This window comes from Marasmius oreades, chromosome 7, assembly GCF_018924745.1.
Source record: "Marasmius oreades isolate 03SP1 chromosome 7, whole genome shotgun sequence".
Taxonomy (NCBI): Eukaryota; Fungi; Basidiomycota; class Agaricomycetes; order Agaricales; family Marasmiaceae; genus Marasmius; species Marasmius oreades.
In genome coordinates this window covers 532,047-558,343 of record NC_057329.1, presented here as the reverse complement: position 1 = coordinate 558,343, position 26,297 = coordinate 532,047, and the positions used below count along the sequence as shown (strand labels likewise).

At 47.8% G+C, this 26,297-nt stretch overlaps 9 protein-coding genes across 11 annotated transcripts; 5 read left to right on the top strand and 4 right to left on the bottom strand.

Moving 5' to 3' along the window:
- Nucleotides 1-251: 251 nt before the first annotated feature.
- On the top strand, nt 252-1,497 carry E1B28_010882 (uncharacterized protein; the record flags this gene model as incomplete). The annotated part of the gene is made up of 6 exons (XM_043155868.1): nt 252-401; nt 453-698; nt 749-934; nt 990-1,058; nt 1,113-1,318; nt 1,368-1,497. 6 exons carry the CDS (start codon nt 252-254, stop codon nt 1,495-1,497), a joined length of 987 nt encoding a protein of 328 aa, XP_043005650.1.
- Nucleotides 1,498-1,538: 41 nt separating this feature from the next.
- Nucleotides 1,539-2,148, top strand: E1B28_010881 (uncharacterized protein; the record flags this gene model as incomplete). Its single annotated transcript, XM_043155867.1, has 2 exons — nt 1,539-1,779; nt 1,898-2,148. The coding sequence occupies 2 exons, from the start codon at nt 1,539-1,541 to the stop codon at nt 2,146-2,148; spliced, it is 492 nt and encodes a 163-aa protein (XP_043005649.1).
- Nucleotides 2,149-3,984: 1,836 nt separating this feature from the next.
- E1B28_010880 (uncharacterized protein) lies at nt 3,985-5,359 on the bottom strand. Its single transcript, XM_043155866.1, has 5 exons — nt 5,224-5,359; nt 5,023-5,171; nt 4,640-4,910; nt 4,501-4,576; nt 3,985-4,444 (listed from the first exon to the last, which is right to left on the bottom strand). The coding sequence occupies exons 2-5, from the start codon at nt 5,042-5,044 to the stop codon at nt 4,076-4,078; spliced, it is 738 nt and encodes a 245-aa protein (XP_043005648.1). The 5' UTR covers nt 5,045-5,171; nt 5,224-5,359; the 3' UTR covers nt 3,985-4,075.
- Nucleotides 5,360-6,138: 779 nt separating this feature from the next.
- On the bottom strand, nt 6,139-7,491 carry E1B28_010879 (uncharacterized protein). Of its 3 annotated transcripts, XM_043155863.1 has the most exons (6): nt 7,400-7,491; nt 7,244-7,346; nt 7,169-7,194; nt 6,824-7,097; nt 6,685-6,760; nt 6,139-6,629 (listed from the first exon to the last, which is right to left on the bottom strand). In XM_043155863.1, the coding sequence occupies exons 2-6, from the start codon at nt 7,258-7,260 to the stop codon at nt 6,246-6,248; spliced, it is 777 nt and encodes a 258-aa protein (XP_043005645.1). In that variant the 5' UTR covers nt 7,261-7,346; nt 7,400-7,491; the 3' UTR covers nt 6,139-6,245. The 3 variants fall into 3 exon arrangements, with proteins under 3 accessions (XP_043005645.1, XP_043005647.1, XP_043005646.1); XM_043155865.1 differs by having other exon boundaries at nt 6,147-6,629; nt 6,824-7,194; XM_043155864.1 differs by having other exon boundaries at nt 6,147-6,629; nt 6,824-7,346.
- A 620-nt stretch (nt 7,492-8,111) lies between these two features.
- E1B28_010878 (uncharacterized protein) lies at nt 8,112-10,032 on the top strand. The gene is made up of 8 exons (XM_043155862.1): nt 8,112-8,172; nt 8,226-8,301; nt 8,363-8,706; nt 8,777-8,983; nt 9,037-9,130; nt 9,188-9,375; nt 9,432-9,640; nt 9,709-10,032. Exons 1-8 carry the CDS (start codon nt 8,164-8,166, stop codon nt 9,920-9,922), a joined length of 1,341 nt encoding a protein of 446 aa, XP_043005644.1. The 5' UTR covers nt 8,112-8,163; the 3' UTR covers nt 9,923-10,032.
- A 2,231-nt stretch (nt 10,033-12,263) lies between these two features.
- E1B28_010877 (uncharacterized protein) lies at nt 12,264-16,758 on the top strand. Its single transcript, XM_043155861.1, has 5 exons — nt 12,264-12,814; nt 12,870-12,893; nt 12,947-13,363; nt 13,417-14,349; nt 14,412-16,758. Exons 3-5 carry the CDS (start codon nt 13,133-13,135, stop codon nt 16,272-16,274), a joined length of 3,027 nt encoding a protein of 1,008 aa, XP_043005643.1. The 5' UTR covers nt 12,264-12,814; nt 12,870-12,893; nt 12,947-13,132; the 3' UTR covers nt 16,275-16,758.
- A 308-nt stretch (nt 16,759-17,066) lies between these two features.
- Nucleotides 17,067-21,693, bottom strand: E1B28_010876 (uncharacterized protein). Its single transcript, XM_043155860.1, has 20 exons — nt 21,512-21,693; nt 21,434-21,455; nt 21,250-21,378; nt 21,094-21,189; nt 20,893-21,033; nt 20,583-20,831; nt 20,343-20,530; nt 20,210-20,291; nt 19,651-20,157; nt 19,499-19,597; nt 19,204-19,446; nt 18,589-19,149; nt 18,505-18,535; nt 18,416-18,447; nt 18,257-18,350; nt 18,163-18,205; nt 17,882-18,105; nt 17,677-17,818; nt 17,552-17,614; nt 17,067-17,495 (listed from the first exon to the last, which is right to left on the bottom strand). The coding sequence occupies exons 1-20, from the start codon at nt 21,623-21,625 to the stop codon at nt 17,394-17,396; spliced, it is 3,162 nt and encodes a 1,053-aa protein (XP_043005642.1). The 5' UTR covers nt 21,626-21,693; the 3' UTR covers nt 17,067-17,393.
- Nucleotides 21,694-22,441: 748 nt separating this feature from the next.
- Nucleotides 22,442-23,727, top strand: E1B28_010875 (uncharacterized protein). Its single transcript, XM_043155859.1, has 4 exons — nt 22,442-22,791; nt 22,863-23,184; nt 23,247-23,397; nt 23,452-23,727. The coding sequence occupies exons 2-4, from the start codon at nt 22,910-22,912 to the stop codon at nt 23,503-23,505; spliced, it is 480 nt and encodes a 159-aa protein (XP_043005641.1). The 5' UTR covers nt 22,442-22,791; nt 22,863-22,909; the 3' UTR covers nt 23,506-23,727.
- A 1,449-nt stretch (nt 23,728-25,176) lies between these two features.
- E1B28_010874 (uncharacterized protein) lies at nt 25,177-25,734 on the bottom strand (the record flags this gene model as incomplete). Its single annotated transcript, XM_043155858.1, has 2 exons — nt 25,177-25,357; nt 25,460-25,734. 2 exons carry the CDS (start codon nt 25,732-25,734, stop codon nt 25,177-25,179), a joined length of 456 nt encoding a protein of 151 aa, XP_043005640.1.
- Nucleotides 25,735-26,297: the final 563 nt, after the last annotated feature.

The following is a 26,297-nucleotide window of genomic DNA, read 5'->3' as shown; positions in this document are numbered from 1 at the left end:
TTGACTTGAAATAGGACACGAACGGGAGTATTACATGAAGAGTATGGGAAACCTAGCATCAGTATCGACGACAAGGCTTTCGAAAGGCTTTCTCGAACTCTTCTGAAATATCCTCTCTTCAGGTTTTCGTAATGTCGCGTTCTGACAAAAGGCCACTTTCATCTGCTTCCGATGCTTCCCACTGTCAGTAACGATGGCAGATACAGATTCTATTTTGGCGATGCCCGTCAATCTCACGATAACAGCTTTTTATGCGTGTACCACGAAAACCTACCAGCTTGCTCGAATACGGCGTAGCGCTAGAGCTTATTCAAGAGATAATTGACGACCAACAGCGACGACAGGAACTCCTTGCAACTCGGGGTGACATTGCTCAAGAATGGCTCGACCTATTCCAACTAGTAAATGACTCCAATCGAACATAACAGACTGATTTCTGACCCTTTCGACAGCTTACTGAATATCCAAATATTTCAACGGATTTACGATCCTGCATATTCAACTTAATGATCCGTCTCTCTAGAAAATCTGGTCTACACCCACAATGCCTTACGATTCGGGGTGTAGAGAAACAGGGGAGTTCTCCCGTTGGAGGAGGTGCATTCGGCGATGTCTGGAAAGGGAGGATTGGGCAGCAACTTGTGTGTTTGAAAGTGTTAAGGGCATTCGAGACGTCCGATGTGAAGCAGATTCTCAAGGTATGTTGTCGTGACTCCAGTCAGCCAACACACTTATAGCTTCTTTCAAGGATTACATGCAAGAAGCAATCATCTGGCGTCAGCTGAACCATCAAAACCTCTTGCCCTTCATTGGAATCTACTATCTGGACGTCGACCAGAAACAGCTGTGCTTGGTGTCGCCTTGGATGGAGCAAGGGGATCTTGTCCGGTTCTTGAAGAATACTTCTCCAGATGTAGTTGATCATGATTCACTGGTATGTTCAAATTCTTTCAATCCCACACAACTTGTTCCAACACCATGACATTCAGGCATATGATGTTGCCTGTGGTCTCTCATACTTGCATGCAGAGAAAATTGTCCATGGTGACCTCAAAGGAGTAAGCATACGCGGCCACTTTCTAGCCTTGAATGCTCCTTACTTTTGGTTACAGGTCAACATATTGATTACTCCTGATCAACGAGCGTGCATTGGAGATTTCGGACTGTCGCGCGTGTCTACCACCCAACTGTTACTTTCAGAGACAAGTCGTTCAAAGGGAACAACACGGTGGCTTTCGCCCGAGTTATTGAAGCCTGAACCAAATTGCGTCCTTCAAGGGAAAGTGACGTCTATGCTTTTGCTTGCGTGTGTTATGAAGTAAGTAATACCATCCACTTGTATTCTACTCTTCTCAACTGTGGGATAGATTTTTACGGGTCGGATACCCTTCTATGATCTGGCAGAGGCAGCAATTGTTCTTGCCATCTACGTCGAGAAACGACGTCCTTTGCGTCCTGAGAATTGTGCGAAGTTGCGGGATTCAATGTGGGATATAATGGTGGAGTGCTGGCGCGAAGGGCCATCCTTTCGACCCACCATGGTGGATGTTCTGGCTCGCATACATGAAATGAACGCGGATCGTCGGTTGAAGCCGGCTTCCGAGTGGAATGACCCCGCCTTTACGCAGATATGGAGTAATGCAGAACAGCCACCATTCTTGCATGGTGATGAACCCATTCCCCGTGATTGCGAGAGAGTTCGAAAGCGAGAACGAGAACTAGATGTAGATGATCCCTTTGTTCAAAGGGATCGGAAAAGATTCAAGCACGCACGTCCAGGTAATTACTCTCTCATCTCATCCCATACCAGACATATTTCCCTAATCCCATTTCTAAATTACCCCCCACTGTCCACATGTGACGTTCCATCATCTATGTCTCGGGCAACCTTCCCCAGGCTCCCTCCGCCATCCACGAAACCATCGAAACCTTGTGGCCCTTCGAATAACGCAGAGCGGCCACCATTCCTTCATGCTGATGAATACATTCCACCTCCAAGTGATCCAGGTAGAGAGTGCGACAGAGAAAGGGAAAGAGACAGTCGTGGCAGAGAAAGAGATTTGTTCGCAAGATGCCGCGCTTGTGATCGCGGTTGGGAAAGTCGGAGAGAACGAGAACGTACACTTAACACGATTTCTTCCTCTATAGACTGCCCCCCTCCCAAGATCGCAAACGCCTCGGGATCCGAAAACACGACAACGAGAATCTGGGACACCATCAATGACCCCGATCCAGTCAATAACGACGCCGGCCTTACGCGCGTGGCGGTAAGCCCCGCTGTAGTGGTGACAGCAATATCTCGAAGGGCTCTTGGCCGACCAACGCCTCATGTGTGTCATATCTGCGATGCCCTATTCACCGCCGACCACAATCTGAAGTGTAAGCAATTACACTATCTCCATCTTGCTGTCCCGTCTAATCTTGATTGTCCTAGATCATATCCACTCACATCTGGGCGTTCGTCCCTTTCCCTGCAAAGGATGCCAGCGCGGTTTTGTTACAAAGTATGACCTCCAACGACACGAAAGGAACTGTAGGGATATCCTGCACCATACGTCCCGCTTTTCAAGTTCGATGAGGAAAGAAGAGTGTATAAGCGTAATACGCGAAATTAAAACCATTATTTCTGCTACGAACCGGACGAAGGGTAAGACATCCACCTCGTTACCAAATGCGAATCCTAATCTAACACAACAGCATCCACAGGCTTTACCATACTTTGAAAATATTCTGGTCCTAATGTATCTCTTATCTCCTTTGGCTTCAAATTACTCATGTCTTTCGAGAAAAATGCTTAACGGCAAGCTTGCGACCTAAGTCACGGTGGTTTCCCATTCTGTAATCGAACGTGAACGAAGCAACTTGGTACCATTGCAGCAGCGATGAATTCTACCACGGAATGGGTACGAAACCTTTAAAAAAACTCTACTGGCGAGATGTCAGAACGATCCCGGAGCGGGTTCCCTGCAACCCAAACCAGCTGTTTCGCAAGAATAACCAAAACGGGACCGTCAACTTTCTCAATTCGACGGTGCAGATCAAGTCGACGTTCAAGACTCGTTACACCATTGCACGTCTCCCCTATTATTCGAAAACATCCACTACCACTCGAGGCCACTCCTACAAATACTTCATTTTCTTCAGGTTCAACTAGACCGCTGATCGAGATCCTTCCGCGACTCCACGAAGCTCCATCCTTGCCGAGGTAAGATAAAAGACTACTTCGTCACCCAAACTCGTGAATAGAGTCTGCGGTGAGCGCTTGATATCATGCGCTCCACGATGGATGAGTTATTCGTTAACGACGTTAACGTCATTACTCAAGCAACGAAGTCTCTCAGCAATTCTCTCTTGGCATTGTCGATCCCAAGAGAAATCTTGCTTGGAATCCGACCAACTTGCGATCCTGAGTAGTATTACAACGATATCCTTTTTTTAGAGGCGAAGATTCCTCGCACGAGCGGCGGAGGTGGTGGACCTTTGGGGGGTTGAGGAGTATCGCGATTTGATGGAATCTGAGATAACGAAGGAGTTATCTGGGGCTAGCGCAGCGCAGAGTTCGTTGATACACGCTTTGGATGCTTTCCTTGGCCTGAAGGATGTTCGTTCTTCATCTTTCATGGCGAGGATGCAGAAGTATATTCCCAAGAATCACCGACTGTTCTTGGACCATCTGTCTGATTGCAGTCTCAGACGTTTCGTGATGGAGAGAACGAAGAAGGGGTAAGGGGAGGAATTGCACAAGGCTTACAATGATTCGGTGAAAGCCTCGAAGGAATTCAGGGATAGTCATATGGTTATTGTATATACTTGGACCGGCTAGGACTAGTTAGATTTCTGAAGGAGTAAGGGCTTCGAACACGATGCTTGTTGCAACATCCTCATAATATCGGTGCCAGTCATCGCCGCTTGCGCGCCCATCTATTATCTTGAATCGTAGGAATGTCTATTTCATCGTGTCTCCCCGGGCCCGGCTGCCCTCGTACTGGACGAACCATATATGATTTTATTGGATACATATCTACATATACCAAAGTAATAAAGGAATCTTTTTAGTTATCGTGAAAGCTGAGCATTAAGCATCAGTAACAAAGATGATAGCACTATTTGAACGAATCGAGTCGTCTTTACTAGCTTTGAACGAGAAAACCCCTGAATCGGGGAAGTGAACGGAAACGGTACCGTTCTTGTCGCTGGTGCCGACTACCGTGCCAGTTGAACCATCGCTCCTCGTTACAGTGGCACCCTGCACACAAACATCCTTGTTCTTTCCATCAGTTACAGTCAGTAAAATAGTCGTCCCGGCTTTCACGATAGAGGGTGCTTCCAGCTTGAGGAAGTGCGTTTTATGGTAAGCATCGAAGGCCCAAAGGATTTCATCGCCTTTGGAAACTTTTGTTTGGCACCCTCCCTTGGTAGTCTGTTGGTAATTAAGAATAAGACTCTAGGTGATTTTTCAGTGGTGTTGACGCGAGCAAATAGGCATGAATTGGGCTATACCCAAGCCTGAGTAGTGGTCCCCTTATCTCCTCCAATGGACGTTATGAAATAGTCGTCATAGTCGGGGGAAAAAGTACTGTTTTTCAATCACTTTAGCGTCTAAATAGAACAGAGCATCATAGATTGGGTCAGAACGCACGCGTCAAAATCGAATCTATGGATTTTACTTGCGTCGTTCAATGCGGTGGTGCATGTAGGTCCTAGTTTGACAGGGGTGTGGTTATTGGTGCCGTCGCAGTGATGCTTTCCACCAGAAGCAGTCGTGATAGAATGGCCAAAGGTGGGCACGCAACCTTCGAAGATGGTCTTGTTCGCACCTTCAATACGGAGTTTTACAAACACCACTGGGGAGTCGGAGCCACTAAAATCCTGGAATCCTGCACCCCAAACCGATTGTTGCGCAAAGGTAGCTAGAGCAAAAAAAAAAGGAATCGTCAACATTAGTAATTTGACGATGCAGAACAAGTCGGGCTAGGATAGTACCAGCCAGCTACCATCCGTGATATGGGCTTATGGACTTACTTTTTGGTTGTGTAGCCATCATTGAAGATAACAGTCCACTCCGTGTGGTGACTATGTCCAGGATTTGCGCTGAAAGGACTTTGACTTTTGCTCGACTGCTAGTAATGGGCGATAACGGTCTGTGCTGGAATATGGGGAGTCGTCGGAGTCTGAGGGGCGAAATCGTAGTAAGTGTACAAATTGGATCCGAAGGGGATGTACCGAACAACAGACGTGAGCACTGGCTAGTACTGTTTGACAACAGGAATGTCTTGAATCCCGTGTCCTCTCAAACGATAGCCTTGTGACTTTCCTGCATCAGGAACTTACCAATTTGGTGGTGGGGACTTTTTACGGCTTTTTGGGGCTTGTACAAGCCAACAAGTCGCCAGCCACCAGTCATGTCTGATTCCCGACCAGCTCCATTTTGCTCGGGTCCGTCCGCCAAGATTTTCTGGTCAACATACATTTTTGAGATAACCTCCGCTGCTGGGGGTCCTTGGTGAGCAAATAACATATTTTAGACTTTAGACAAGTTGTTTTAAATCTATTTTATGGAGTATAGCTGCGATGTACAGACAAGCTGGTGGACTGCTGAACTTGCGAGCTGGTCAAACCGGCTGAAAAGCCCCGAAAAGCCCTTAAAAGCCGAGAAAGCTCACCACTAAATTGGGTAAGTTGCTGATGTGGTGCCACAACATAGACGCTGCTACTGTTTGACAACGGAAATGGTTCAAATCCCGTCTGGAATGACGGATCAGCCTAATCTCGTCAGGACGCGAGCATAGATGATCACCTTTGGAAACAGAAGGTATCGAACGACTTGAAGACCACCACTGGTTATGTGCTTCAGCCAATCGACCACCGACCTGCTCGCCTTCACGTTATCTATCATGTACAGTGTACAAGATTTTGAGATGGAGACGTTGTCAGAGGGAAAGTACGGCATAACCGGACCGGAGCGCCTGACACAGGCGGAAAAGATACTGTCTTTCCGCTCGGTCAGAGCTGCTTCCAAGTTTCACAATCCGTGCATTTACTTTGAGGGGAGGAACTTGGAGCTCTTATCGGCGGGCAATACAAGAGTCGGAATTCTGGGAACATCGAATGTCTCTTTAATTTCCACCTGAGGACTGCCGCTGAATGAACCATATAACACGGGATTTGATGAGATACATAGGCTACATACATAAACCAAAGTGATAAAGGACGCTTTTTAGGTATCGTGAAAACCGAGCGGAACATTAAGTATCAACGATGGAAGGGATCACGAAGATGGTAGCACTATTTGAACGAATCGAGTCGTCTTTACTAGCTTTGAACGAGAAAACCCCGGAATCGGGGAAGTGAATGGGAACGGTACCATTCTCATTGCTGGTGCCGACTACTGTGCCAGTTGAACCATCGCTCCTCGTTACAGTAGCACCCTGCACAGGAACCCCGTTCTTTCCGTCAGTTACAGTCAGTGAAACAGTCGACCCGGCTTTCACAATAGAGGGCGCTTCCAGTTTGAGGAAGTGCATTATATTCACGTTGAAGGCATCGAAGGCCCAGAGGACTTCGTCGCCTTTGGAAACTTGTGTTTGGCACGCTCCCGTTGTAGCCAACCGGTAATTAAAAATTAAACCCTAGGTAGTTTTTCAGTAATGAAATTGAAGCGGGCAGATATGAATTGGGCTATACCCAAAACTGAGAAGCGGTCTGGCTATCTCCTCCAATGGACGTTATGAAGTAGTCGTCAAATTGGGTATCAAATGTACTGTTTTTCAACTGCTTTAGTGTCGAAACAGAACAGGAGCGATATAGTCCAAGTCAAACGCACCCGTCAAAATCGAATCTGTGGATCTTGCTTGCGTCATTTAATGCAGTGCCACATGTAGGTCCTGGTTTGGGATTGACGTCGTTGTTGGTACCGTCGCAGCGATGCTTTCCACCAGAAGCAGTCGTGATAGAATGGCCAAAGGTAGGCACGCAACCTTCGAAGATGGTCTTGCTGGCACCCTCAACACGGAGTTTAACGAACACCACTGGCGGGAAGTCCGAGTCACGACAATCATGAATTCCTGCACCCCGAACCAGTTGTTGCACAAGGATAACTAGGGTGAGAAAAAAGGGAATCGTCAACATTCGTAATTCAACGATGCAGAACAAGTCGAGGCTGGGGTACCTGCCATGCATGGTCCATGAGATGGGCTTATATATCCTGAGCTACTTTTTGACAACGGAAATTCTCGAATCCCACCTCGAATCCCATGTCATCTCAAACGATGGCCTTGTGACTTTCCATGCCTCAAAAAAGCCTCTCCCCTGAGCTTGAAGGCTGCTATGAATGATTGGATTGGAACCTGGGGGTGACAGATCAGCATGATCTCGTCAGGAGGCGAGGATAGATGATTACCTTTGGGAATAGAAGGTATCAAACGACTTGCGGACCGCCATGTTATGCACTTAAGCCAATCGACCACCGGCTGTCAAGATGATAGATTGAACTTGAAGGCCAATATGACCTCGTGATGCAGAAGAAGAAACGCCTACATCACCGGGCCGCCTGACACAGGCAAAGGCCGGCACGCTTAAATCTGACCACAGCACTCTGCGTCCTATACTAAGGCACGGCTGTATAACCAGGTAGGTCTTTATAACTTCTATATTCTTGTTAATCCACCAGTTCCTTGTATCACAACGTTTTGTATGGGTAAATATACTCCCTGGCCAGTTACCCATCCATGCATTTACTTTGAGGAAACAGCGAGGACTTAGAAGCTCCTATCGGCGGAGTATGGTAGATTGTCATTTGGAATGGTGCCTGCAACGATTGAGATATATTACTTATTTTCAGTGGGTATCAGTTTCTTGTGCGGGATGGCTTGTGGTCGCGCAATCCATGAGAAATCCATGAGAAATTTCATTCAGCTTCCATCGAGCGGTGCCGAGATTTGGACGCTGCCGGATCATCCGGTTGACACGGCAAGGCGCTGGTAGAATCCCTGCCGTGTGTTCAGTGGGATGCCGCCGGTTCCATGATGGACGTGAAAGTCCATGGACTTTACAACAAGCGCGCGGGCAAGACGGACCCCAACCCCGACAACGGAGAGCCGTACAAATCTTCACAGAGACTCAGAGGATGGAAATTTTCTTGCTCCTTCACTGTAGCTCTTGGACATGCCTGTTGTAAGCATATCCTGAACGAGGCGACATATTTACAACTCATCGTTTTGCTTCAGTCAACCACTGCTCTTCCAACAAGTTTCTATACCCAGTTTCTCTCAGACCAATCGCTGAGAAGAAGCCCAAGTGCTAGTCTGTCCAGGTTTTTCTTATGTCTTGCCGAATGACCAACTTATCGTGCATGTTTTTCCAGTTCGATCGCTCTATCCGCTCGAGAAACAGCCAGGAATCATTTCTCTTCTTGCAGGCAAACCTAATGCATCGACGTTCCCGTTCACTTCCTTTTCCTTTACTGCGCGGGCGCCATCTTTAGATCCAGCTCTACTGGGTCCAGCTGGTGGTCCACGAGAAACTGATGTTCACGTCACTATCACACCAGAAGATTTGGCCATTGGTTTGCAGTACGCGGACACTGCAGGGTTACCGGAATTGTTGAGATGGCTCGAGGGTTTACAGGAGAAGATGCATGGAAGGAGAGCGAGCGCGGAAGGTTGTAAAATCAGTGTTGGCTCTGGATCGCAGGACCTGATTTACAAAGTGAGTGTTAGGACAAAGATGACCATCGTTACCCGTTTTTTTGATTATCTCGATTTCCATTCAACGACAGGCTGTCAACTCAATCGTAAATCCAGGTGACCCGGTACTCGCAGAACGTCCAATGTATGCTGGTGTTATACCCATGTTCACCAATATCAAATGCGAGATTTTTGAGGTCGAGACAGACGCAGAGGGTATTTCATCAGATTCCCTGCGCCAGATTTTGGAGGCCTGGCCACAAGGGAAGCCCAAGCCCAAGGTCCTTTACACAGTGCCGGTAGGCTCAGAGCTTACATTCTACTTCCAGTGGTTCTGAGCAGTCGTGACTAGTATGGATGTAATCCGACAGGAATGACCGCTTCTCTCGCACGTCGCAAAGAGGTCCTCAAACTCGCTCGGGAACATAATTTCATCATCATTGAAGGTATATCACCGCTATATGTGTACCTTCTCCTCGCTCACAGTCCATACGCTTCCTCAGATGATCCGTATTATTACCTCTATTACGGTACCGCTGAACGAGTCCCATCGTATTTTGCGCTAGAACTCGAAGAGCCGGAAGTAGGACGCGTCTTACGCTTCGACAGTTTGAGCAAAATTTTGTCTTCTGGACTCAGAGTTGGATTCGCAACGGGTCCGGAGAAGCTGGTCTCTGCGATCGACGCCTATGTACGTGACTATATCATGATTGATCTAATCAGCTTGGAATTAAACAAATTACACAGACGATGACCTCAAACCTACAATCTTCTTCGCTCACTCAAGTCCTCACTCTCGGGCTGCTCAAACAGTGGGACTACGACGGTTTCTTCACCCATACGAGGGGTGTCTCTGCGTTTTACGGGCAGAAACGGGACGTGTTCGAAGCTGCGATGAACAGGCACCTCAAGGGGTTATGTGAGTGGGTTGCCCCTCAGGCTGGAATGTTCTATTGGTAAGGGCTTTCTCTTTTCCCGTAACCTGTCGTTTACAAAGTTATCGCTCCTTTCTTAATACCTCTAGGTTCAGGCTCATCGTCCCAGACGAGGACTCCAACGCCATCATCCGCACAAAGGCCTTCGAGAATGGTGTACTTGCGCTCCCTGGTACGGTCTTTCTTCCGAACGGGGGCAAGAGTGCGTATGTTAGGGCATCGTTTAGTTTATTGACGCCGGAGGGTGTTGAAGAAGCACTGACGAGGTTGGCGAAGACTATCAAGGAAGCGAGAGGATTGTGAGCAAGCCGTAAGAAGCCCCATGTAACTACATATATGTAACTCAATCAGTGGACGACATACGCACCCTCAAGTTTCTTGCCGCTCCTTCTCCCTCGGGCACGCAAATCCCCCCCTTCTCTGTTAAGGCGTGGCACATCCAAGTATGGTATGTTTTATATTTCGCTCACTGCCGTAGGAAGTACGCCACACATATTCTATCTACTGTACCCGTTACGTGGAAATGAATTAGATGTCAACATGCTGTAAAATGATCTGTGAATAGTTACCATCATGGGCTGAAAGGGATTGCGTGCATCAGTTCTGGTGGGCAGTGCAGTTGTATTTAGTGTATACTAATAAGTGCTCGAGGTTCAGGAAATACCTCCAACTTTTTTATGTAAGGAAACTTCGAATTCTCGTGATATATGATGGAATATTGCCACAATATCCATGACTACAAATCTGATATGTACTCACTTATGTGTTGTGAGTGTTCACGACTGGCATTTGAAGTTTCAGGGTGGAAGGGTGGAAGAAAGAAAAAACCACTCGAGAAGGTCCCACCGGGGTTACTCCGATCATGACAGTCGTACTGCAGTAAAGGATACGTATCTTCTCTGTATCCTATGTATTCAAACTGGGCAGTGGGGACTCGGCGCCGAGTTCATAAACCAAGAACACGGTGCATTCATTCTCCCTCTCAATTCGCGGAATTTCGATGGGGAACTTGATTTGTGATGGTTCGCACGACTCGAGTACTTCCTCGACAGCGCGGACAATCAATACCATTAGGCTTGGATCTGCGAGATGATATGGAATGATACCTCTAATACCATGCACTAATCCTCTGTTGGTAGCCTGCCAATTGAATATCCTCATGCGCCGATTATATTACTTGAGTTTCTGGGTGGTATGTGCGCATTTCAATTAGTTGGGGGACGAACCTTTTATGACACGTCGAACGATATGCTGTTTTAAGTGTTTGCTAACTGATTCCATCTGTCAATAGTTTCCATATACTTACATTCGGGCTTTATCAGGGTCCTCCATACGCCACGGTGTTTTGAAGTCTAGGGGTGATGAGGATTATTGGTATAATATAGTCTATTACTTACTTTTTGACTCGTCTGAGGGTTCGTGTACGTGTGCATCCCCAGCTCCGAAGAGGCGGACAGACGAAATCATTAAGCTTGAGGGTTGAAACTAAACGGAGGAGAAAATTGACCGATCAATCACAATATGAAAGTCGAGCCAACCTTTTTGTTTTCTATTGGTTTGTCGGCGAGCAGCTAGCTCTGGGTAGCTAAAACGCCGTGATCGAAGAGCCACCTGTACGCGGACGTACAATGGCTGAACATCTATTATGTCGCAGTCTAATCAATGACGTTCCATAACGTTCACGAGAAACTGGGGAACGGGAGTCGTAAAGGATGAGCACCCTCAACACGTTTCCGTGAGGTATGCTGTAGAAAGGTGCCTGAGGTTCCCTAAGTATTGACCCTTGAATGAAACCCGACTTGGCCGGTGTTATTAACCGTGGTTGTACGCTGACAAGTTCAAGAATACGTCGAGGTTAAGCCGTCAACTTGCTGTGACAATAACGGAAGCTTGAATGAGCTTGAAGTGTACACCCGTCAGTATGACTTCAATGCCGGTGCCGGGGGACGAAGGGAAAGGTCTTGTCGTAACAAGAGCCTCGACCGGGAGTGGTCGTCTGATGATAGATTAGGCGGAACCTCAGTGAGGTTTCAACCGATGTTTCTCGCTGTAAGCTGTTGAACATTATGCTGCCTTCGTAATTATGTGTGGAGCGCCAAGAGTACGTTTAAAATGTCTTCTACGGTTCAGGACCGTGTATCGTAGAGTTAACAGCACGCGGGTCTCTCGTTCTCTTTCCGAGTCCGAGGAAGTTCTCAACTGCGGTTTCTGATTATTGGTCTCGCATGCGAATCAGCAACAAGAGCAATTCGGCGGTGGAATGGCAAATTCCAGTGTGGGATATTTAGACCCCAGGATCGGCACGGTGTTCCATGAACAGTCGATGATTATAGACGTCGAGCTGGGAACAGATTATAGGTTTGACGGTGTTTAGACACTCGGGAAGCTTGTAAGGATTGCTAATTTTTGTTCCATAGCCATGCCAGAGCGGAAATGCGAGTCTTGTCGGGCCTTATCCTTTCAAAAACAGTCAGAAAGTCCGCCCGTCAACTCCATGAAGGCCAGTCGTGTGCATAGACTAAAGCGTAAAGTCCGAGGGTCACCGTAATCATGACAGCCTGATTGATCGTCGAAACCACCTATTTTGAGGTCGTCGAACGTTCGTTAACCGTCGGGCTCGAATCAAAGACTCACAATCATTTAGTCTCGAAATGGCCTTAGATCTTTCCTCCCGCGAAGCTTCTTCAGCCACTGCCGATTAGAGAAGGTGGTCCTGTAAACATAAGGAAGCTTCTTTTTTCCAATCAGACAGTCGTATGTTCTGTCGCCATAAAGGAGAACGCGCTCTGTGCTCCCCGAGCTTTCCCCTCTGATCCGAATACCACCAAATTTTCCAATCCCGGGTTATGGTGTGGCAATTGAAACAATTTGTGACATGTCACGGTCGTCCTCCTGACACCCTGTACTGATTAGTAGCCGTCGATTACGCACTTCGTAGGAATATTATCAAGCAACTCCGCGATGACGGGGCTGCGGGACGAGCTAGACATAAATACAGCCCAGATCATATTATTTTGAATCCAAACCCCAATTTTGAAGGTAAGATCGACTTGGTTACGGGGGCGTTGGGGTAGAGCTGACTGCATTTTCTAGACTTCAACCATGGCGTACGCGTACGGTGCATCAGATTCCTCGGTACCTGTGAATAGGTGCTACCAAGTCAAATGTAGTAAGTGTGAGAAGACAACCTGGGCCGTAAGTAAAAGTGACATACATCCTCTTGAGATGCAGATCTGATAGAAAGTTTCAGGGGTGCGGCAGACATGCTGAAGCGGTGAGTCTCCTGTATATGCTATTAGAAGACATTCATGGATACTGAGCGGGAAGAAGGTCATGAAAGACGTAGCGGAAGAAGACAAGTGCACTTGCAGCCGGGAGGAGAAATGAAAGTTCAGAAAAGGGTAGTTAGAGAGGGCAAAGAATAAGATGTAATAAATGTTGTGGAGGGTTATTTGATTCAATTATAACTTGATGATAAAGTAGCCCTATACAAAGCCCAGATCTGGAGCTGCTATGATTTTACGTAACGCTCAAACTTTTTGGAACCTTCTTCTTCCTGCTCGTCAATGTACACTGTGGACAGCGATGGACCCCGACGTGGTCACCACTGACCGGCTCAAGACCACCCGTCTTGCAGACGGGAAGAAGATGGTCAATCAATTCGTTATGGACACCAGGATCGGAAAAGGACAGCATGGAATCGTATGGAAATGCCATGACCACCTTAACCCGTCGAATGTATTTGTGCGTGCCCTTCAGTTTCCTTTCTTTCATTCTCTAATGATTATTCTGTTTAGGCTATGAAGATTGTCAAGAGAGATAATCCAAAAGCCAAACGAGAACGACAGTACAAGCAGCTCAGACAACAGAATCTTCCCCCGCGCACAGACCATGTACCAGTCGTCGACGGTATACGGACCGCAGAACAGGAAATTCGAAAGGAAATTGCCATCATGAAGAAGTGTCGGCACCCTCACGTCGTTAGGCTTTACGAAGTCATCGACGACAGGAAGAATGACCAGATTTTTATGGTCATCGAGTACCTTGGAGGCGGAGAAGTGCACTATACCAATGGAGATCATGGACCCATTCTCACTGTCGAGCAGACAAGACGCATCATGCGAGATGCTCTTTTGGGCCTGGAATATCTTCACCACCAAGGAATCATTCATCGCGACATCAAACCCGCCAATCTAATTTGGACCTCAACCCACGATCGTGTCAAGATTGCTGACTTTGGAACAGCTCACTTCAGCTACGCTCAACATCTGGGGGCGGCGGCAGCTGAAGGCGTTAGTGCCTCTTCTTTTGAAGAGGACCCCGTGCTGCTCAATGATGCTGACCTGGCGAAACGTGCCGGTTCGCCAGCGTTTCTGGCCCCAGAGATTGTATGGGAGTATACTCAAAACCCTGTAGGACCACGCCCGCCGGTGACCAAAGCCATAGACATTTGGGCTTTGGGTGTCACCTTGTATTGCTTCCTTTTCGGAAAGACGCCATTTCGTCCCCCTGGTGTGCATACTCTCAGTGAATGGACAGGGTACTCTTGTGTCTGTAACTCTGACTGGAGAGCACCAGCCACCATGGGGTACGACAAAGTCAGATCAGGTGGGCGGCAACCTCGCGAGGAGGAGATCGACCGAGGCGAGCTCGGGCCTGTCGTTATTCATCTTCTCGACCACTTCTTAAAGAAGGACGTGGAGCAGAGAATCACGATTGAAGAAGTGAAAGTATGTTTTCATTTCACCTCACACGTGTCTATATGCTTTTCTCATCGGGTGTTCTTTCACAGGCCAACCGTTGGTTCTTACTCGACCTGCCTAACCCCTCAACGTGGCTCGAGGTCACTTCTCCGAATCCAATCCAAGTTTCGCCGAAGGAGACCTCTGATGCTATGTCTATTCTACGCTTTCACTGGAGTATGGGGGGGCGTTCGTCTCGAGCTGCCGTTGCCACACCCAGTACGAGTGGCACTGGGACGGGTACAAGTAACGCGACCGCAGCGACCAGTGCGACCACGCCCAGTAAATTGGCGATACCTGGTCTGTTGTCGAACACCCAAGCCCTTGGCTCTAGGGATGGAAGATTACTTGCATCTCAAGGCGGCATGGGTATCGCCAGACGCCTCGCAGCGTTGTTATCTAGGGGCAGTGCATCTCCCACCGTAACTCCAACGTCCACACACACTCCAATTCCCCCGACTACCGAAGTTCAGTCTGTGACAAACATATTGGGTATTCGTATGCACCGGTCACAAAATGCCCTTGCTAAGAAGGCGAAGAAGGCGAAGCAGAACAGCGCAGCCAATGCTGATCGAGGTCATACGACCTCCGAACCGAACTTTCGTCTACGGAGAGTGAGGAGTGATCGAGATGCAGAAGCTGAATGGGACAGAAGAGAAGAGAAAGGGAGGGTACGAGAACGGAGGAGGAGGCAGAAGGTGTCTGAGGCGGTCGTGCGTGAGCAGTCGAGTCCAGTATCTAGAAATGCCAAGGGCAAGGAGAAGGAGACGATAATACGACAGGGTCATGATTGCAAAGGTTCTCGGTCGACGCCGAGGCCTAGTATTACTGTTCCGGATATCGTCCCTCTCTCCGCAGCTCCAGCTCTCCACGCGCCTTCACCATCCCGACCTCGTAGCGGAAGCGTGCGTAGCGTCGTAACTGGCGGCCAGCGTTCTGCTAGCCCCAGTGGGAAACGTCTCACCGGTCTCTTATCCACTATCACTCACTGGAGACCCAACAGTAGGGGAAGTCAGCGCAACTCACCCATTGAAGCGCGGGTGAAGGAGAGGAAGGGAAAACAAGTACCGAAGAAGCAGACCTCGTCCTCTGGTGCTGGAACGGGCTCGGGAACTAGTGACAGCGAGATTGAGTTTGCTGACTTTGATTCTTATCAACCCGCCATCGTCTCTTCAGTGAACGATTTAAGGCTCGCCCATTCTATACCAGCATCCGCGCATCCCACTCCGCAAACGCAAGGATCTTCAAGCCGTTCTTCCTCTTCGGCTGCTCTTTTTGCCGCTCGTTCAGGAGCCAGTGGATCAAGGTCAGGTAGCACGTCGCCACCTGTGGTTTCCCCTACCTTTGCTACCGCCTTTATGTCAGGCGATCATGTTCTAGACGCAGTTCACAACACCGGTGGAGTACATAGCAGCGTGGGAAGCAACAGTAGCAGCAGCTTCGGTGGATTGGCCAACAGAAGGATCAGTAGTTGGGACCAAGGTGCCACTGCGTACCCCGGCTCGAGAAGTTTCACGAGCAGCTATCAGTCTGATGACTTCGACCCTGATTTTGACGACGACGATGGGGATGATGGAGTAGACGTAGAGGGAGGTGTACGTTATTACAGGGGACAGGGAGCATATAGTTATGGTAGCCCGAACACCGGCACCTCTGCTCCTACGCATCCTGGAGGTGGGGGGATTATATTTATGAACGATGAGGTGGGAGGTTATCTTGACTCGGGGAGTGAAGATAGCGGAGAAAGGGATGACCAAGGTACCTACGAAGGTACTGTCGAGAGCACCGTCGAAGGTCGTACGACTTTGAACGGGTCTCACGATTCGAATCATAGAGGAGACCAAAACCCAGACGAGGACGAAGAAGCGTTAGTGTTTTCCACAAAAAGACGGAGGGAAGGTTGGGTGGAATAGAATCGCCAGATCACGGACAGGTTAACTGTGTTCCTTCGAAGAGACATTTTCTTATACAAACACCGAACACAGTCGGTTCTCATTCTACCTGGTTAGAATCTCCGACTCTTACGCCCCGCTCCCTCGTCTCTTTCATCCCCCATCCATTTCCTCTCACTTTGTATTTACCTATGTCAACAACATCAGCAAACCCCACTGTCTTTGATACCTTTTGTATATGGAGGTGCCCGCCTCTCTACTACCCTTCACCCACTAAAGATACCTCCTTTACTTTTCGCTTCCTTTTATGTCTTTCTCCCTTCTTATCCTCGCTACCTCGCTTTAGAATTCTTCCTCTCACTACTTGCTTACCGCTAGATAACCTTTCGTTTGTACATGTACCACTCGTTGTTTCACTTTTTTTTTTCAACTCGTCAATCATCGCATCTATCCATTTCATTTACACGTCTCTGCATCGCAATAGAAAATAATATGTACCCCCTCATAATGGTGGTCCCCCCCATAGACAGATTATGGGGTGGTCCAGGCGGCCCATAAAAATTAATAGATCAAGCCACAAGGACCCCCACAACTTACCACGGCTCCGATTAGTCGCACTCCTTCCACCCCCGGTCGAAGCGGGACAAGAGAGGTTGGGGCCTAATAAGGTACGTGCGAGCAAGTAGGCTTTAGCGTTAACGTTAAAGCGCCTCTAGCCTAAATCCAAGTTCCACCCGCCTATAGTACGCTAATCAATCGAGGTACGCTCAGGTCTCATAACATAGATTCAATGAGAAAAGAAAGGGAAGAAACCCGCCTAGAGAAAAAAAAGACAATAAGATAAACCATGTATTTTAGTACGCGTAAACAATTAGATCTGGATCAGAAAGCTCAGATAGAACGATCCCCATAAGGAGAGACGACGGGAAAAAAGGGTGCGAAAGTTCACAGGGAGAGTCATTGAGGACCCCGAAAGCAGTTTGCGAGGAACCGATTCCAAGAAAATATATATTTTACAACAAATGATCGTGGGGTTCGCGCGAAGATTTGGGGGAAAGGAAACTAGTGGCGTGTGTGTATCGAACAGGGATACAAAATGGTAAAGTTCGTGACGGGAGTTAAGTAGGCACCACTGCCCCGTTAACGCTTCTCCTTCACGAAGTAATGCAGGGTGAAGAAACTGCAGACCGTGAAAACCGCACAGAAGATACCCAATAATGAAATGTTTGGCCACCAGAAGGACTGAAAAAATGAAAACATGAGAGATGAGGTCAACTGCAAACAAAGGGCAATCAAACCTGAACGTGCAATCCAAACGTGGATAGGATAGTAGCTGCCGGAACGTCCAGCTCGACGCCATACTAAGATGAACAAGACATCAAAATTCGTTCCTGCGCTAGGTGAAGAAAAGAGATAACAATACCTTGACTTCTTTCAAAGACAGATATCTCAGCTCGTTCACAGCCAAAGCCTCAAAAGCTGCATGAAAGAAGGATACCGTGTGCAAGAACTGCAGTGCTTTGGGAACGGTATCTCGGTTGATGAGCAATCCTGTGAATAACAAACTGTAAGATAGATCAGCTTCTTCGTTACAGAAACCAAGGAACAGGTAAAGGAGCCGAACGTACTTGTACAGCATAACCAGTGTACCAACAAGACTGGCTACACTCGTGTTTGCAAATGCAATTGAAAGCCATAATACGAAGGTTGCAGTAGTCAGGTTAAACATGACGAGGACAAGGATGAATTTCCAGAAGGCAGTCACAGTCGGCACGAGGCCTGCCAGTCCATATACGATACTACCGAAGATCAATGGAGGGACGAGCCGTAGCGGCAGTATGTCAAACAGAATCTATGAATGGGAGCCGCTTCGATCAAGTAAACCGCCGAGTGACAGGTTAAAATATACCTTAGATGAGAAGTAGGTGAAAGAAGAGTAATATCCATTCGATCTACAAGGTGTGTCAGTTAGGACCTGTGGGACGTCCGAGGTGATAACACACCGTTCGCGAATAAATAGAATTCTCTCTCCCGCAAAGAGGCCCAGGCTTGATAAACAAGAGAACCCGAAAAGCGCCAAAGTAAAGAAGAACAACCCTGAGATGTAAAGAATAAGTAACTTGATATCAACCTGAGAAGGGTGGAGTAAAAGTACAACTTACCCAACCTGTTCTGGAACCCAGCAATATCAATTCTTTTCATCCAGCCACCATCAATAATGATTCAATAAGTAGTCGCAAAGTACACTTACGTCACGTTGCGGAAGAAGAACCCTGATATCACTATCCAGGGAATGAGTGTGGAAAACTGGATAAAGGTGACAGAAATGACATACGGGCAAGGGCGATCGCAGAAGTATAATGCACCATAAGCAACGCAGGGTCCCGATAAAGATTCTTGAATGCTCTCCCACTCAGTATCCTAAACTGAGTACCCCAAGTTGCTCGCTTTCTTCCCCTCAAAAGACTTGTCTCAACGGCAACATCTCGTGTTTCTCTCTCGCTGTTACCCTGACCAACATTAGCCCGTACAGTCCTCTCGATATCAGCTGTAAGCTCGGCAGCAATACTGCTTTTCTCATAAAGGTCCACCAACTGTGCCAGTTTCGGGGGTACAGAGGCTTCTCCAAATTGATTGTTCGTAACAGATTCAAGAATCTGGGAAGTCTTGCGCCTGATGTAGGCTCCTGTTGATGAAGCGATCGAGTCTGGTCTTGATGCGTCATTGGCATCTTCCTGAGATGGATGCGAGCGTACCGCAAGTGGAAGGGCCTGCGAGCTACCTACGGCACGTTCTTCATCGTCAAGATTAGTGATATCTGCTGGGGAAGGTGGCTCTAAGGTTGTGCTTTGCTGGCTGATGGGGCTGGAGATCGTGGCATTGACCGTCAAATCGACTGTAGTGAACAGTTCAAGTTAAAGCATTTGACTACTCGATTGAATATACTTACTGAGATAATCCGCAATGTTGAACCCCGGAGGGCAAGGACGGTCGATGGATGCAAAGTATCCTTGACATTTCGAGAATTCCCCAGAATATACGGTTTTCCCCATCGCAAGGACAACGAGCTGGTCAAAGAGAGCGACAATGTTACTCCGTGGTTGATGGATAGTGAAAACGACTGTGCGGTTGTAATCCCGAGCAAGAGAAACCAGACATTCTACAACGTTGTGAGCATTGAAGGCATCGAGTCCTGCGTGCAAATGTCATCAAGGAAATATCAGGTAAGTATGGTTGCCACGAACCACTAGTCGGCTCGTCCAAAAAAAGGATAGATGGGCTGGTGACAAGCTCGCAAGCTATAGAGACACGTCGCTTTTCACCACCAGATATTGACCGGTTGCCTAGAAAGAATCCTAAGTGGAAGGGCTCTCATCCAGAGTTCAAGCCAGCGCACCGGTCTCTCCGATCCTCATATCCTTAATACCCAAAATCCCCAATTCGTTCATCGTCTCCAATGTCCTAAACTTCTTGGCCTCGTAACTCATCTCCCTAGGCAACCTCAACAAAGCACTGTAAAGCACCGTCTCATAAACGGTCAATGTGCGCATCAGCGTGTCTTCTTGGTCGACAAAACCCGTGACAGCTCTGAACTCTTCGTCCTTCACTTCTCGCCCGTTAACCAATGTAACTCCTGTCACGTTCCCTCGCTTGTTCTTCCGCGCGAGAATGTCAAGTAGAGTGGATTTTCCAGCACCGGATGCTCCCATAATTGCCATAACCTGCCCCGGTTTAACAGTTCCTGTGATACCAGATATAATTCTCTTGGTTCCTAGAGTGTATGATATGTTGGAGAAGTGCAACGACGCAGGAACATGGTCTGTCATCAGACGCGAGACTTCCGTCTCCGGAAGCTGAATAGGCCCAAAATCGCCCCCAGAGGCACGTCCCAGGTACCATATCACTTTGGAACGATAGTAAAAATCGGTTTGAACGGTAAAAAAAGGTTCACGCACATGCGGAGGCCACAAAAACAACGAAACATGCAGCTGCTGAGCTAATGGCAACCCAAATGGTATTGTCGGGTTTGGGAGGGCGCTATAGAAGAAGTTGAGGAACGAGCGTAAAAGGTGCCAAGTTTATACTTACTACGTAGCCAGGAACTTGGGAATAGTGGAGGCATTCTCCTCCAAAACAGTCTAGGGTGATATAAGGATCCCCGAAAACATCATTGATCAAACTATTCATGGCGTCCTCCTCGAAACGACACCCATTCCCAGACCTGCAACTGAATTTGGCAGGCCCTTTAATCTCTTCTGTCAAGAAATCGCTGATGTCTGACAGAAACTTCAGCCCACGGGTTGGTCACGTCTGAGCAAAAGGACCCACCGACACTCCCGTCTTCTCCACAGATGAATCTACCCGGTATGCAGCTGCATTTGAGTTTTTCGCATTCATAGCTGGTTATGTTGGTATCGTAACCATGTTTCACGTGAGATGAGCAGCCGTCCAACGCGCAGTAGAATGACTCGACTTCTGCCACCCAAAACTGGAATGCACACGTCGCATCCTCGTTATCGCACGAGAACGTAACTTGAACGGGTCGATCTGCTCCTACTTGGTCTATAATCTTTCGGTCTGCGAAGAGTAACTTGAGATGAAGATGAAACCGTTGTGAACGTGAGGTGTAGGGACTGACTGGTGACATCACACATTTGATGATTGTTGAAAACCGTTTCGCCTCCTTTGTAGCAAGTCATGTTGCCTGCAGGTACATCGCCTTCGTCTGGAACTCCTCCGTGTAATGGGAAGCCATGACACGCGTTGTCCGTCCTACAGACTGAAAAACAGGATACGCTTCGATCTCAAAAGCGCCGCAGAAATTTTACATTGAACGCACCATTACAATTGATACCACCCCATCCATCCTTGCATTGACAACTTGTTCCAGGATCTCGAGGTCTTCGATGTTCTCCCTCCGCTAGTGAGTCACACTCTACGAAAGCGACGCAAAGGAATTAGTTAATGATCCGTTTCGACCCGTAATGAGACATACGAGGAGTCAAACAATCGATCCCACTCCATCCTGAAGGACATTTACACTGCCCATCGTATGGGTTGCACTCTGCGTATTGCCCACAGGTAAACGCTGGTAACATGCAGTTGAAACATGGCGGACATTTCTCTGAGAGACGACGCTTAGTTCATGTAAGGTTCTTTGAAGTCATTATGCCAATTACCGTCGCGACTTAACGACAGACCCTGCAATAAAATAATCAACATCTGCCCTGAGGTTCGTTATTGGAGATGGAACTCACTGAGCTTAGCTGGTAGGAAGACAGAGATAGTTGATTCGTCCTCGACGAAGAAGAGTTTCTGGCATGTACAACAGAAGATAGAAGAGAAAGACACAAGAATGGAAGAGGAAGCATTGGTGAGGAACACTCCCGCAGGAGTTGAAGAAGTTACTGATGACGGAACAGAATGTGCGTTGCCGTCCTGCCGGATCTAAACCGGGGGCGTCCATGGACTGGCCACGTGCAAAGGACGGCCGAACACCCCGTAACTCTTGAAGTCTTGTAACTTACAAGTCTCTCTTTTCCTCTGAAATGGAATCACGATCTGCAATCCAACACACCGTTCAATAATCCTACTCAGTCAACGCCAGCACTAAGTTCATAGCGAGATCTTCGCAGATCTCCCTGTTCGCGGAACGGCGCACTAGTACAAGCCCAATGGCAGAGTATGGATGGCATTGGGATACCGCGCATACGACACCAACACAATGGGCTCAATGCCCGACGGTTCATGGATATAGAAGCTGACAGGCGTAACATGGTAGCCGATTCGGCGGAGACTACAGGTATAATCTAGCTCCCAACGTTATGAACTTGCTCGAAAGCCAACGCTCAGCGCTCAGTAGTCAACGCCTCCACAACATCTTGACGTCAAGTGTTCGTCGTCGTAGTCGGATGTGAATGCACCCGTTTTCAGCGTTTGAAAAGAGGACTTCGTGCCCCCTAACGTACGTTCATACCTATTCATTATATGTTCTCTCTCGTCTGACACCGCATAAATTTAGATTCGTTACAGAAATCCCGACATATATTCCGAATTTCAGCAAATATCTGCGACACCATCTCCGTGATACGTACGGAGTATTGAACCTCTCAGGACGTCATAGGCAGCACAAGGTTACCGAGGGGGATTAAGTCCTGGGCCAGGTACATATCCTTCTTCAAGAATACTGGGAAGACAAATTCATCTTATTACTGGATCTACAAACAGGAGAGGACAAATCAAAATTCAACCTAAGGTTTCCCAGAGCTCGTTCTCGATGTAATCCGACTGAGACCACGTATCTTATTGCCTTCACGATAGTCTTGTAGCCTTCGTATTCAGAATATTCTCCCTGTCGCTACAATTTGTGAGCGTTAAGGCGGGCGTCATCGAGAGGGCCGCAGTTCCTCCATACATTCCTCCCACATGACTTAACAGCTCGTCCTAGCGTCGCCAACGAACCCAAGAGGGATTGTTGAGAAAGCTAATCGACAATCTTCAACAACTAAACACATACCTTCAAAGTACATCCTATCCGGTGCGGAGAAGCCTCAACGAGCCTCGTTGCCCCTTTGCTAACTTCCAATGATACGGTCCTTTCGAACACAGACTATACCATTCCTAACATCCCACCCGGACAAAGCAAGATCTGAAAAATGCCAGCTTTTCCTTCAGAAACTTTCATATCTGAGGCAGTGGGGGAGGTTTCGGCTTCGGATAATGGTGACGGTAGCGTTTTTCTGAAGATTCTTGTCATTGGAGCTATCCTTCTTGCGACAGGCGGAGGAGCTATAAAATGGATGTATCCGAACACCATTGAAGACGTAGAAGGGCAGATACAGGCTGTTGACGAGTTGATTCGGGAGAATATGACTCTTGAGCGCAATATTTTGGGGAATTCAGCATGGAGTTACAAGAGAACGTTGTTCAGGTGTGTTTCGATGGCTTTGCTCGGAAAACCAAGTGACGGAGTATTCTGTTTTCTTGTTGAAGGGAAAACGAGGTGGCATGCAGGATAAGAAACAGAATGAGCAGAGAACCCGATAGGAAAGATGTGATTGCTTGGGTTTCCTTCGAGATGTGCCAAATGCGCGATGTGCAGGTGAACTACCGAACCTTGATGGAATTACAGGAGGACTTGATGGTGCGTGCGCTAACTCTAGACGTTGCGGAGCCAATCAATGACGAGTCAATTTAGACGGAGATAGATAATCGAAAGCGAAGCTTACCTACGGGGGCCCGCCAATACTGACGATCGTTCTCAGTGAACCCAACTGCCGCTTCCATCTAACAGAAGGGTTGGACGACAACCAGTTGATCTTGCCCCTAATGGGGACTGTTGTACTGTTTTGATTTGCATTGATTATGAGTTGCCTTGAAGTTTTGGCCGGATGGACTTGATAACCTCAACCTAAGCAGGAAGCGAACAGTAGACCGAAAGTGCGACTATTTCACCACCTCTTGCTGCCCTTTGACGACGTGTTGCGTCAAGAAAGTTGTCTCCAAATCAACGCGAACATGAATACGAAGCCCGAAAGACAGAGACCGCTACGTGTATAGAGTTCCAGTGGTCGTACCGCACGATGTTGGGGTGTGCTATTTGCGTCCACAGCAGTCGCGGTAGAGTCCGCTGGTACGTGGCTGCGATACTGAGTTGATGTGAAGAGAAGTTGAAGATAAATCGAATGGGATCTTACATGTACATACCTCTTTGTTAAAGCGCAAGAATTCGCAGGCCAGCTGATAGTGGACATACATCCCGAGTGGGTACCTAGAGCGCCGTCCGACATGGATGTTTTGCGCTCCGCATCCGATGCTTCCGTTCGTCGTCCGAATCTTTTCGTAGCGGACACACAGATACTGAACAAGAGGGAATTCAAGAATGAACAAACAAAAGAGAGACAACAGACCATAGGGCGCACCATGAATTGTTATTTGATGATCCATCCAGAAGTCTTTGACAATTCCAGAGGTCGACTTTGAGCAAGGGGACCTGGGCTGTTGCGATTCTGTGTAAGAGCTCTGATTCTGAGTGTTTGTGGTGGCACAGAGGATTCAGTTGAGACAATCTTCAAGGAAACGCAGATTTCGTTGAAACAAAGTGAATCAGTCACATAGGGACGACGAGGAAAGGAGGTTGAGTTGAACGATCAGCGGGACAACGGACGACCCCGGCATTCATCCTTTATTGACCGTGTCACTGACTCAACTGAGTCACGAAGTAGGAATTATGAATTATTGTTGTGTGACACGGTCAATAAAGGATGAATGCCGGGGTCGTCCGTTGTCCCGCTGATCGTTCAACTCAACCTCCTTTCCTCGTCGTCCCTATGTGACTGATTCACTTTGTTTCAACGAAATCTGCGTTTCCTTGAAGATTGTCTCAACTGAATCCTCTGTGCCACCACAAACACTCAGAATCAGAGCTCTTACACAGAATCGCAACAGCCCAGGTCCCCTTGCTCAAAGTCGACCTCTGGAATCGTCAAACACTTCTGGATGGATCATCAAATAAAAATTAATGGTGCGCCCTATGGTCTGTTGTCTCTCTTTTGTTTGTTCCTTTTCGAGATGCCATTTTTTTCCTGTGCATTTTCTCTGAACCTTTCCTTCCTGAGCAATGGTCTAATCTTCAAGGTTCAAAAAGAGGGATACAATAAATTGGACGGAATTTAGGGACAGACGTTTCAACGAACGGAAGACGACGACAATCCATGGAAGAAGAAAAAATAACAACAGCAACAGCAACAACAACAACGAAACGAGGTTGGACAGGACTATCTGGGTGCCATAAGATCACAGGCGTCCGGCGATGGATGCTTGGCGACCTCTAAGGCATTGGTAGCGGGTTATCGCTTGCACGTATGTTCCGCGTTCGCTCTGCTATCTCGACCTACATCAGAACCATCATGTTGACGATTTTCTACCTCAGTTCAGGATCGTGCCCACCCACCGTCACATCCAACTGCAACTCCCGCAATCTCATATAGCACGCCTTGATATCGCGCAGTTGAGACCATTGGTAACCCATCCAGACCACGATTTTCGCTTTGTCTGGCTCTGCGTACATGTTCGTCTTGACTAGCCGTACTTCGTCGTTAACTCTGGTTTTTCGAATAGGAAGGGGAACCAGTGAGTCGGCAGATGGGAAGTTAACGGTGGATTTTAGCATGTCAGACATAGGTGCGAGCCTTTCAGCAACTTACCTCTCTAGTTTCCGTCTAAAACTAGGTGCAGAATCTCCAAGTAAATTCCATTTCAGGCTCATATTATCCGTGATAAGCATATCGATGGACTTCACTTGACTTTCCAAATCACCAATGGTGTATGGATAGAACCACTTCTTGGTCGCTATCACCGCTGCCAGGACAAGCCCCCCCAAAACAAGAAACCTGGTCACCAAGCCACCATTATCGCCATTGGCAGCTGAAACATCCTCAGTAGCAACCGATACGGAGGTTTCCCGACGGAAAATGGGCATCTTTACTGGGGTTTTTCTCTTCAACTGTTACTTTTGCTGGGTGCTACCTGGATTTCAGGAATGTAATGGCGTGCTCTGGCCAGATCAGCTACGGTCTTCTGACTTCCCGAGGCAACAACACGTACCGAATCTACTCTTCTTACGCCGATATCAAGGTCTTCAAGTACTTCTAGTCGCCTTCTTTCAGGAGGTCCCAAAAGGAATTCGACGTCGGAGGTCTTTTCGCGCTTGGGATAGCTGTGATCAAGCACGTGCAATTCAATTGGAAGTTGACGCTCAACAGGACGCAGGACAAAACCATATCGTTCGAGGTGGATTATTCAACGATACCTACCATTTGTCGATACAGCTGGTCTACTTCTTCACTGTATGTCTTTCATGATCATACATGCTACCTTCTTGTCAATGGATTTTGAATGTCTAGACGTTTGAATGACATTATAATACTCTCTCAAGTACAAGCTTTTTGTTGTCAACAAAGCTCACCGAGGCCTCACATGCACACCTCCGCCCGCCACCCGATCCAATCCCAAGATTGCCCCCTCAGCGCGGCGGAGCAATTC

Coding starts and splice junctions, on each gene's coding strand:
- E1B28_010878 (XM_043155862.1), top strand. Junction 9,131..9,187: donor TAATTTCATCATCATTGAAG/GTATATCACCGC, acceptor ACGCTTCCTCAG/ATGATCCGTATTATTACCTC. Junction 9,641..9,708: donor CAGGCTGGAATGTTCTATTG/GTAAGGGCTTTC, acceptor TAATACCTCTAG/GTTCAGGCTCATCGTCCCAG.
- E1B28_010877 (XM_043155861.1), top strand. CDS start 13,133: ATGATTTTACGTAACGCTCAAACTTTTTGGAACCTTCTTCTTCCTGCT. Junction 13,364..13,416: donor TTAACCCGTCGAATGTATTT/GTGCGTGCCCTT, acceptor TATTCTGTTTAG/GCTATGAAGATTGTCAAGAG. Junction 14,350..14,411: donor TCACGATTGAAGAAGTGAAA/GTATGTTTTCAT, acceptor GTTCTTTCACAG/GCCAACCGTTGGTTCTTACT.
- E1B28_010879 (XM_043155865.1), bottom strand. Junction 6,761..6,823: donor CACAGATTCGATTTTGACGG/GTGCGTTTGACT, acceptor GTTGAAAAACAG/TACATTTGATACCCAATTTG. Junction 6,630..6,684: donor AGACCGCTTCTCAGTTTTGG/GTATAGCCCAAT, acceptor AAAACTACCTAG/GGTTTAATTTTTAATTACCG.
- E1B28_010876 (XM_043155860.1), bottom strand. CDS start 21,625: ATGCTTCCTCTTCCATTCTTGTGTCTTTCTCTTCTATCTTCTGTTGTA. Junction 20,292..20,342: donor CCCAAGTTCCTGGCTACGTA/GTAAGTATAAAC, acceptor CTTCTTCTATAG/CGCCCTCCCAAACCCGACAA. Junction 18,536..18,588: donor TTCTGCGATCGCCCTTGCCC/GTATGTCATTTC, acceptor TTCCCTGGATAG/TGATATCAGGGTTCTTCTTC.
- E1B28_010880 (XM_043155866.1), bottom strand. CDS start 5,044: ATGATGGCTACACAACCAAAAA. Junction 4,911..5,022: donor GATGGCTACACAACCAAAAA/GTAAGTCCATAA, acceptor TTTTTGCTCTAG/CTACCTTTGCGCAACAATCG. Junction 4,445..4,500: donor GGACCACTACTCAGGCTTGG/GTATAGCCCAAT, acceptor AAAATCACCTAG/AGTCTTATTCTTAATTACCA.
- E1B28_010875 (XM_043155859.1), top strand. CDS start 22,910: ATGCCAGCTTTTCCTTCAGAAACTTTCATATCTGAGGCAGTGGGGGAG. Junction 23,185..23,246: donor TACAAGAGAACGTTGTTCAG/GTGTGTTTCGAT, acceptor TTCTTGTTGAAG/GGAAAACGAGGTGGCATGCA. Junction 23,398..23,451: donor AATTACAGGAGGACTTGATG/GTGCGTGCGCTA, acceptor GAGTCAATTTAG/ACGGAGATAGATAATCGAAA.